Genomic DNA, 11,543 nt, shown 5'->3' on the forward strand with positions numbered 1-11,543 from the left:
AAACCTGAAGGAAAGCCTAACAAAAAGTTTGAAAAGGTTTACAAATATATATTTTTTAAAGGACCTGGAAACAAGAGGTCACATATTTTGATAGCTGTCATCAGGTTGAAAATATATTTTTGGAAAAAAAGTTTCCAATAGTTGAAAAAATAATTATGAAAGTTTCAAAAGGTAAAATAAAATTACAAATTCTAAACCTTTTTATCACATCTGGGCCTGCTAGCTGTCAGGTAGATTTTTTTTCTCCAAAAATCTTCTTTAGAACTGTAGAATACCAATAATTACAAGCCAACCACGATACAGATGTTTCCTAGCACAGTCTCCATCCCTAGACTAAGACTTGAGACTAAGACTTAAATTGAGACTCAAAAAACTTTACTGTCCTCAGGGAGGCAGTTTGTTGCACAGTTCAGAGCAAATAGACACACATTAAAACACAATCAAAGTAAGAACACAATAAAACCATACTGGCATAACTATACTAAACAAGGTTAGCTAAGGATACGACTACAAGGAGATTACGTTGACTACATACTGGTCATTCTTTAATTTGATCCTCTTAATTGTCATGGTAACCACTGCATTGTGGAGCTTCACCGTGTTACAAGCCTACAGTTCTATCCCTGTGTTTTGTGCAAAATATCTAATTACAGGAATCACATGGAAGTCTAGGCCTATTCTCTTTAGTTATGGACCACCCACAGGTTCCAAGAAACTCATGAGGTTAGGTGGGCCATGGGGCTTGTGAGACCATTGTACAGTTTGCTGATGAACAGACTAGGTTCAGTTTTACCACGCCAACCCAGGGTTCAGAAGCAAATTCCTCTTAATCCTTGCAGCATCTTTTTAGTCATGCACACAGTCATGTGTAAACCTAGAAAGCCTTGCTGTTGGGATAAATAATCCTGGAAAACAAAGCATGCTTGAATTCACTTAACACAGGGTGTGATTAGAATTTGTTTTAATACTTCATACACAAACTGGTAGTGTATGTAATAATTATGCTACCATAGATCACAACCATGTACATTTTAATCAAACTGAAACTAAACTTAATGAAGTTCTCATAATACTGACACAATACCCTGATTTATAGAACCAGTAAAACAACTCTCTCAGCTTCTCTACAGCTGAAAGTGATGCACTTTCATACTTGTGAACCATGCAACAGTTGTTGCATGGTGATAGTAATGAAGAGATAATACTACTATTTACACAGGAGTCAGACTATAGAAACAATTCATACATAGTGTTCAACCTGGGACAATACCAAAAAAATGATTGCCTTCCCTATAATTCATGATAATACATTAATCACGGCAGTGTTCTAGAATGTATAAAAACGATATTCTAGAACGTAGAACTGGATTACAATAAATGAAGTGTTCTGTTGTAGATGTACAATGGTTTTCTAGAACGCAGAGTGGGACTCTACAACGTAGAATGCGGTGTTCTAGAACGTAGAATGGGATTCCAGAATGTAGACAGCAGTGTTTCTACACTGTAGGACAGTGTAGTAGATGGACTTGGCCAGTGAAAGGATTCTGAGATACTGTAGTGGGCGTAGGGGCGTGGCCAGTCTCTAGTCCCAGGTGAGCTCCAGCATCTTGCAGCTGACCTCCCACAGCTTCTCTGCCAGTTCCTCGTCCGACGCCGCTCTGGAGCAACGAGCTGGAGCACAGTCACTGTTTACACACACACACACACACACGTAAAACACCATGAGAACCAAGCATGATCCTACCACTACACACACAGGCCATCACTGTAAATAAGAATTTGTTCTTAATGATCTTGCCTGGGTAAATAAAGGTTAAATAAAAATAAATAAAAGAAAACACACACAAGATTTCAGTAGGGCCAAACATGCTCTGTGCATGTGTATCTGTGTGTGTAAGGGAACACACTGTGTGCATGTGTATCTGTGTGTGTAAGGGAACACACTGTGTTCATGTGTGTGTCTGCGTGTGTAAGGGAACACACTGTGTTCATGTGTGTGTCTGCGTGTCTGTACCTGTAGTACCCCCCACTCTCTGCCTCCAGTCCTGGCTGAACAGCACAGTAGATGCTGGTCTGCGCTCCCTCCACTGTGGTCTTGCTGAAGATGCTGAACACCTTCACGGCCAGCTGAACACCTGTGTTGAGGTGCCTCCACAGGTCAGACCGGACCACCCCGGGATGCAGGGAGAACACACTCACCCCCGTCCCTGCAAGGGACACACGCTCTACATGCTTACATGCCGCTTGCACATACATGTGCAGGTTATCATATACAGTCAAAGTGCCTGCTTAATGAATACCTTGATGAACGTAATAAAAATTCAAAAAAATCGGCAGAAGTGGTGAATTTCATGTTTGTATTTGTTAAATTTTTGTTTATACGAATGTTAGCTCACGTGGGATTTGAATTATTTAGAGGTACTTTGTAAGGTTTAAACTGCATGACACAGGTTAGGCCACTAGGAAAACAGTTAAGAGGAACAGGACCAATAACCGCTCAGACACACCACTCAGACCACACAGCTCAGTAGATGGTGGCCAGGCCACCTTTCCATGCTCTTGTTCTCCCATTTGCATCCCAAAGAACCTGTTCTATAAATATATGAGGAAATGTCTGTATGCAGCCAGTACCCTGCCAACAGCCTCATACGGTACACATGTTCCCTTACACACCCATGCATAAACACACACTCTCTCGCACACACACACACAAGGACACGCACATTCACACACACGGGGATACTCACGCACATTTACAGACACACACAGGGTCAACCACATACTTCCCCTAATTCTGTTTTATCTCGTGTTGACAGATGCAGGCTTTCCTTAAGGACGTCAAATGCTGGACATTCTCTACAATCTTAAACATCCTGTCGAGAAGATCAAGAACAGGAAATACTATTCTCCCTGCGTGAGTGGAGCAAAAACACCCGTGTCTGTTCCAAAGTCATGCTGTCAATCAGCCTTAACAGGAGTTATGTTGCACTGTGGTAATATTTTTGTTCACCGTGGCTGGTAGCTGATATGAGCTTACTTTGCGATTATTCCTAGTAAAGACAGACCGTTCCATGTCTCTGGCCACTGAAACACTATGCACTTTGATCTTCTGCTAACCAAAGTGCAAAATATACAATGATAATCGGGGGGGGGTCAACTTCTTCTCCAGGGCGTTTCTGATTACAGGTAAGAACGATATATAAATGTATCAGCCCCCGCGACTTGTTGTTTTTACCTCTTTCGGGGGGTCCAAGTCTTAATTAGGGGGGTCAAACCCCCCCCAAGACCCCCACAATTCAAACCCTGATACTAACCCCCTTGGTCATTTACCCCAAAACACACATACTAACCCCTTTGGTCATTTCATCCAAAACACACATGCTAACACCTTTGGTCATTTAATCAAAAACTCACATGCTAACCCCTTTGGTCATTTCCCCCGAAACACACATAGGCCTACTAACCCCTTTGGTAATTTCATCCAAAACACACATGCTAACCCCTTTGGTCATTTACCCCAAAACACACACACTAACCCCTTTGGTCATTTCATCCAAAACACATATACTAACCCCTTTGGTCATTTCATCCAAAACACACATACTAACCCCTTTGGCCATATACCCCAAAACACACATACTAACCCCTTTGGTCATTTTATCCAAAACGCACATATTAACCCGTTTGGTCATTTAATCAAAAACACACATGCTAACCCCTTTGGTCATTTACCCCGAAACACACATAGGCCTACTAACCCCTTGGGTCATTTACCCCAAAACACACATATTCACCCCTTTGGTCATTTAATCAAAAACACACATGCTAACCCCTTTGGTCATTTACCCCAAAACTGACATGCTAACCCCTTTGGTCATTTCATCCAAAACACACATGCTAACCCCTTTTGTAATTTCATCCAAAACACACATGCTAACCCCTTTGGTCATTTACCCCAAAACACACACACTAACCCCTTTGGTCATTTCCTCCAAAACACATATACTAACCCCTTTGGTCATTTCATCCAAAACACATATACTAACCCCTTTGGTCATTTACCACAAAACTCACATGCTAACCCCTTTGGTCATTTACCCCAAAACACACATACTAACCCCTTTGGTCATTTTATCCAAAACACACATGCTAACCCCTTTGGTCATTTAATCAAAAACACACATGCTAACCCCTTTGGTCATTTCATCCAAAACACACATGCTAACCCCTTTGGTCATTTACCCCAAAACACACACACTAACCCCTTTGGTAATTTCATCCAAAACACATATACTAACCCCTTTGGTCATTTCATTCAAAACACACATGCTAACCCCTTTGGTCATTTTATCCAAAACGCACATATTAACCCGTTTGGTCATTTAATCAAAAACACACATGCTAACCCCTTTGGTCATTTACCCCGAAACACACATAGGCCTACTAACCCCTTGGGTCATTTACCCCAAAACACACATATTCACCCCTTTGGTCATTTAATCAAAAACACACATGCTAACCCCTTTGGTCATTTACCCCAAAACTGACATGCTAACCCCTTTGGTCATTTCATCCAAAACACACATGCTAACCCCTTTTGTAATTTCATCCAAAACACACATGCTAACCCCTTTGGTCATTTACCCCAAAACACACACACTAACCCCTTTGGTCATTTCATCCAAAACACATATACTAACCCCTTTGGTCATTTCATCCAAAACACATATACTAACCCCTTTGGTCATTTACCACAAAACTCACATGCTAACCCCTTTGGTCATTTACCCCAAAACACACATACTAACCCCTTTGGTCATTTTATCCAAAACACACATGCTAACCCCTTTGGTCATTTAATCAAAAACACACATGCTAACCCCTTTGGTCATTTCATCCAAAACACACATGCTAACCCCTTTGGTCATTTACCCCAAAACACACACACTAACCCCTTTGGTAATTTCATCCAAAACACATATACTAACCCCTTTGGTCATTTCATTCAAAACACACATGCTAACCCCTTTGGTAATTTCATTCAAAACACACATACTAACCCCTTTGGCCATTTACCCCAAAACACACATACTAACCCCTTTGGCCATTTACCCCAAAATACACATACTAACCCCTTTGGTCATTTTATCCAAAACACACATGCTAACCCCTTTGGTCATTTAATCAAAAACACACATGCTAACCCCTTTGGTCATTTACCCCAAAACTCACATGCTAACCCCTTTGGTCATTTACCCCAAAACACACACACTAACCCCTTTGGTCATTTAATCCAAAACACATATACTAACCCCTTTGGTCATTTACCACAAAACTCACATGCTAACCCCTTTGGTCATTTTATCCGAAACACACATGCTAACCCCTTTGGTCATTTCATCCAAAACACACTTAATAACCCCTTTGGTCATTTACCACAAAACTCACATGCTAACCCCTTTGGTCATTTCCCCCGAAACACACATAGGCCTACTAACCCCTTTGGTCATTTACCCCAAAACACACATACTAACCCCTTTGGTCATTTTATCCAAAACACATATGCTAACCCCTTTGGTCATTTCATCCAAAACACACATGCTAACCCCTTTGGTCATTTACCCCAAAACACACATATTAACCCCTTTGGTCATTTCATCCAAAACACATATACTAACCCCTTTGGTAATTTCATCCAAAACACATATACTAACCCCTTTGGTCATTTACCTCAAAACTCACATGCTAACCCCTTTGGTCATTTACCCCAAAACACACATACTAACCCCTTTGGTCATTTTATCCAAAACACACATGCTTAACCCCTTTGGTCATTTAATCCAAAACACACATGCTAACCCCTTTGGTCATTTACCACAAAACTCACATGCTAACCCCTTTGGTCATTTCATCCAAAACACATATACTAACCCCTTTGGTCATTTACCACAAAACTCACATGCTAACCCCTTTGGTCATTTACCCCAAAACACACATACTAACCCCTTTGGTCATTTCATCCAAAACACACATGCTAACCCCTTTGGTAATTTACCCCAAAACACACATATTAACCCCTTTGGTCATTTAATCCAAAACATACATACTAACCCCTTTGGCCATTTACCCCAAAACACACATAGGCCTACTAACCCCTTTGGTAATTTACCCCAAAACACACATATTAACCCCTTTGGTGATTTAATCAAAAACACACATGCTAACCCCTTTGGTCATTTACCCCAAAATACACATACTAACCCCTTTGGTAATTTTATCCAAAACACACATACTAACCAACCTCTTTTGGGTTGGTCCAAGTCTTAATTAGGAGGGTCAAACCTCCCCCCAAGCCCCCCCCGTAATTCGAACCTTGCTTGCTCAGTACTTTTTGTACATCGCTTTGGATAAAAGCGTCTGCTACATGAATGTTAAATTAAAGAAAAACGAAGTAAAACTTAGATTACATGAATCATGATGTCCTCCTTTCAAATAAACATTTAACCTTTTTATACTTCCGTTTCCATAGATTTGAAGGAACTTGTAACTTGGAAGTGTAAACAAGACTTTCGTTTCCTTTAGACTTTGACGATGCTCGTTAATCCGGCCGTCATATTGCTCAACTCGGCCCTGCGTTCATGTCGTCAGGTAACTCCGAGACTTACCTCGCAGACGCTTGGCTAGTGAGCGCGTGCTCAGGACGTTGGCTAGTTTGCTCTGCCCGTAAGCTTTCACACTGTCGTAGCTTCGCTCGCTGTTGATGTCGTCCAATCGCAGGCCCGTCCAGGTGTGGGCCACGGACGCCACGTTGACGATGCGAGCCGGCGCCGATCGCTTGATTAGGTCCAGCAGCAGGTAGGTCAACAGGAAGTGACCTAAAGGAAGTTAACGTGAGTTTGACTTGGAGTTCAGCCACAAGAGCAGGGCTCAACACAAGGACAAGAGGGTGCAGATGACTGAACTATCTGACTGAAATGTACGGTCAAAGGAAGGGGGTTGTGTGAAAGGACATTCTCAGGATGTGCTTCCATGTGTTCAGAAAGGGAGCTCAGTCTAACGCAGCTCCTAGCTGGAAGGTCAACAGGAAGTAACCTACAGGAAGTGACCTAGAGGAAGTAATGTGAGTTTGACTTGGGTTCAGCCACAAAAGGAAAAGCAGTGACTATGTATATAGTGTATATATTCCAAACGTCAGGTTTACACTGTCTACCCAACTGAACCGGTGACTGGGTGTCGTCTAGACAGGAGCCTAGAGAGAGATCTACAGTAACAAGAGAAAAGTAAGCCCACCCAAACAAACTTTACAACAAGGGAAAAAACTAGACATATTCATTCCTGCAATAGTTGCATGCCTATACTTATTCAATATAGCTAATCACATAATCAGATTAAGAATCCGCTAAATAGGACTGGTTGTAATAGGGTCCCCACTAGGCACTTGTTTGTGTGTTCATGGAGTCAAGTCTATGACAGACAAAATAACAGGAAACACGGTGTGCTTTAGTGCTTGTCTAAACGGTAAGTCGATTACATGCACACGCATGTTTGCATGCCTGTCATTTGTTCTTGTGTAAAGGTTAAGGTTATTCCTCTTCATGAACACTTCCTAATGCGTGTTGCCTAGGTGACGTGTGTTGCCTAGGTGACGTGTGTTGCCTAGGTGACGTGTGTTACCTAGGTGATTGACCCCAAACTGCGTTTCAAAGCCGTCTGTAGTCTTAGAGTACGGACACATCATGATGCCAGCGTTGTTTATGAGGATGTTAAGCTTCTGCTCCTCTGGAAACACAAACAGGACCAACAGTTAGAAAATATTTTTAACGTATTTTCTTACAGACTTCTGTCCTTGTTTTCCCTCCAATTTTGGGATGCTTTTTAGAGGGCATTTTCACTTATGGTAGTTTATCAAAGTTAGGAAAACTGGTGCTTCGGGTAGTTTACCAACATTGCAACTAAGGCGCTTTTATATAATTGTATCCAAATATAGCCTCAATCATGTGGCCATATGGCGCATAATTACTCACCACTGAGACAGCACCACGGGCCTATTGCCCAAGCACGTGACCCCAACAGACTCAGAGAGTAAATACATGTATATTTGTTTGTAAAGTTCTTACAGTCTTCATTTAACACCAGCAGTGTTCATTTTACTCTTCGCTTGTTTTTACTTGTTTAAGTCCACTCTGGTGATACCCTGCACTATGTAAACACTTCACAGTGTCACAAGAACACTTTGAAACGAGTTGTGTACCCCTGTTGATGATCTCAGCCAGCTCCCTGATGGACGAGGTGCTGGAGAGATCCAGCTTTCTCACCACCACCTCCTCGTTCCCGGCGTCATCCATGATCTCCGTCCTGGCAGACTCCGCCTTCTCCACGTCTCTGCAGGCCATGATGATGCGAGCGCCTGGGGTCAGAGGTCCGGGGTAAACAGGTCACTGGCTTGGTTGATGACGTCAACACCAGGACTGTTTTGTTCGGCTAAAGTTGGGGTGAGAGAGCGGTGCACTGTGCTCTCAGCGCTCATTTAGCAACTTTGTCTCATTTAGAAAAAAATGCTAATGAACCATGACAGCGGTAAATGAGGGCACACACACACACAAAGAAACACACACACAAAGAAACACACATACCCACACACACACACACACACACACACAATGCCACAATAACTAGTAATTATGGCAAAGAACCATCATTCCATTGGAGTGTTCAGTCTGGAATCTATCATGGCTTTGTTCTGCTCTCCCTGTTGTTATGTGGGACACTTCATGGTTTCTTAAATTCCCTGGCAGCAGAGTTATTATAATTAAAGACAAACAATAAATAAACAATTAGCGGAGGGTTCTAAGAGAGGGAGGAGGGAGGGGTGAAGGGGGGAGGGAGGGGTGAAGGGAATGGTGAGGGGGGGACAGCTGACTCAAGCCCTGAGCTCACTAAGCAATGATCCCCTATGACTTCATGCCAGGGGAAAACATTTGCTAAAAAAAGAGAAAATCGTTTTGGTTAGACACTACATGGTAAACTGTTGATGTTGTTTATCAGAGAACGTTGACTTCTGTACAGACTGTAGATGAGAGGTCTGTCAGCACCAGAGAGGCAGGGGGAGCAGACTAATGGAGGTTTTTCAAGGCTGTACATCGAGCGGGCTGAAGTGAGACAAATAAATGAAAGTTCACTTTTGTTGAATCCTTTCTGTTTGTCTTGCTGATGTACAACGCAAAATATTGTACCTTTCCAGATGATGAGAACAATCGAACTGATTTATTTTTTCTAATATCCCATTTTTTCCAAAAACGACTCTTGAAATAGACACAGACAAACTCTTGAGTTCAAACTTTACAAAAACCAAAGAGTTTAAAGCAATCCCTTTCCAGTCTCTACCCTGCTATGCTTATCTGCCCAACTATAGGGAAGCAACGCCTGAACACACAAACTGTCTGAACTCACAGACACACACTCATTCACACACAAGCAGAAACACAGACACATACACAGACACACACACTTGAGCTTTTTGTGAGAGGTACTGAGTGCTGCACCAAGCTTTTCAAATACAGCCAATGGAACAAAAGAAATCAAGTATCCAGAACCAGCTTTTATCTTCGTTAGTGTGTGTGTCTGTGTGTGTGTATGTGTTGTGCATATGTGTGTGTTTCTGTGTGTACCTGTATCTGTGTGCATGTGTGCGGGTGTATGTGAGTGTGTTTCTGTGTCCCTGTGTGTACTTGTGTTAGGGTGTGTATGTGTGTACGTGCGTTAGTGTGTCCCTGTGTGCCCTGTGGAGTGCTGGAGCCTGAGGAGAACGCCCTGACAAAGCCCCCTCTGTCCCCTGCTCTGACTTATCCCACACTAGCAGGGTTTATAATGTAGCCCGTTTCTGAGGTAAAGCAGGACCACAGCAGCATGGACACAGAGGCAGGGCTATCCTCACACCTAGAGGCAGGGTTAGCCTCACACCTAGAGGCAGGGTTAGCCTCACACCTAGAGGCAGGGTTAGCCTCACACCTAGAGGCAGGGCTATCTTCACACCTAGATGCAGGGTTAGCCTCACACCTAGAGGCAGGGCTATCCTCACACCTAGAGGCAGGGTTAGCCTCACACCTAGAGGCAGGGCTATCTTCACACCTAGATGCAGGGTTAGCCTCACACCTAGAGGCAGGGCTATCCTCACACCTAGAGGCAGGGTTAGCCTCACACCTAGAGGCAGGGCTATCCTCACACCTAGAGGCAGGGCTATCCTCACACCTAGAGGCAGGGCTATCCTCACACCTAGAGGCAGGGCTATCTTCACACCTAGAGGCAGGGTTAGCCCAGTCTTGCTGCCAGCAGCACAGACACCCGCACATGTTATGAGAGCTGAGATACATAAAGACACCAGGCATGTGTGTGTGTGTGTGTGTACCTCTCCTGGCCAGGTCTCGAGCGGTCTCCTTGCCAATCCCAGTGTTAGCTCCTGTAATGAGGACAGTTTGGCCGTCCAACCTGACATCAGATGACCAACGGCCACACACACAGTTCCTGACACACACAAACACACACACACACACACACACAGAGTCATAAAGGTAATGTTCAACATAGCCAGATAGAGGCACACTGTACATTCAACAGTGTTTCAAGAACAGGAAATATCATTAGGAATGTCTGTATTATGAAAAACACATTCACCAAACACACGTCACCTCACAAAGTGATTTCTAACACCAGATTTGGACATCTCCAAGGCAACAGGGGGAACAGATTCCTTCATTAATAAACAGTGTTAGTCAGAGATTCGCACATAACAATGGCTTTAGTTACACCATTTTTTCACTATCAGAGAGATGCGACTGAAACAAATCCAAAATATTAGGTTTGGTACACTAATAAATGTAAATATTAATAATAATAGTATTACTACTAATAATATTCTCACTACCCAGATACTCAATACTGTATAATATCGTCCACACAGAACAATTCACGAACTTTGAATGTTAGAAAATGTGATGAAGGTTAAAACAAGATGTTTTTCAAAATATATACATCATAGATCGTCCAATTCTATGTCCAATATTCAGACACAAAAATGTGAATACAACTGACGATTGTATGATGAATAATTCAGATAAGGGAGCACTGACTTACCTAATTGCATGCATTGTTCTTGGTGATGATTTCTTCAGCACGGCGGCGCTTTAAGTTTAACCTCAAAAGCTTAACTCAAGTTTGCTCTTTACATTCATCAGTTGATACGTTCCGTGTCTGCTGTCGCCGCCCACCCCGGCCCGTCACACACATAGCGGGAGCTACAATCACGTGGCTCGACCGAAGTCTCCCTTACCTATCGAGCGGGTGTGAAAAAAGCTTCCCCGGGATGTTAGAGCCAATAAAAGGCCACTACTTACTATTTTACTACTACTATATTTACTTCTGCAATCCATAGAGGTACACAACAGTCGTCTCTCAGTCAACATCATTTATGTTATTCTGTTTGGTAGGCGAAGGCCCCTTTGTGTTAATTTACAAAGATACTGTAGTTGCACAATATTGTCTGATTT

General features: G+C 42.7%; 1 protein-coding gene across 4 annotated transcripts; it reads right to left on the reverse strand.

Annotated features, from left to right (window-relative positions):
• Positions 1-1,181: 1,181 nt before the first annotated feature.
• zgc:112332 (uncharacterized protein LOC553712 homolog) lies at positions 1,182-11,292 on the reverse strand. 4 transcript variants are annotated; one of them, XM_062479568.1, is made up of 8 exons: positions 11,131-11,292; positions 10,686-10,747; positions 10,406-10,521; positions 8,252-8,407; positions 7,675-7,779; positions 6,666-6,875; positions 2,015-2,207; positions 1,182-1,671 (listed from the first exon to the last, which is right to left on the reverse strand). In XM_062479568.1, the coding sequence occupies exons 2-8, from the start codon at positions 10,718-10,720 to the stop codon at positions 1,497-1,499; spliced, it is 990 nt and encodes a 329-aa protein (XP_062335552.1). In that variant the 5' UTR covers positions 10,721-10,747; positions 11,131-11,292; the 3' UTR covers positions 1,182-1,496. The 4 variants fall into 4 exon arrangements, with proteins under 4 accessions (XP_062335552.1, XP_062335554.1, XP_062335553.1 ...); XM_062479570.1 differs by having other exon boundaries at positions 1,182-1,685; positions 11,131-11,274; XM_062479569.1 differs by lacking the exon at positions 10,686-10,747 and having other exon boundaries at positions 11,131-11,291.
• Between the last annotated feature and the right edge of the window lie 251 nt (positions 11,293-11,543).

This window comes from Osmerus eperlanus, chromosome 15 (genome assembly GCF_963692335.1).
Source record: "Osmerus eperlanus chromosome 15, fOsmEpe2.1, whole genome shotgun sequence".
NCBI classification, from domain to species: Eukaryota; Metazoa; Chordata; class Actinopteri; order Osmeriformes; family Osmeridae; genus Osmerus; species Osmerus eperlanus.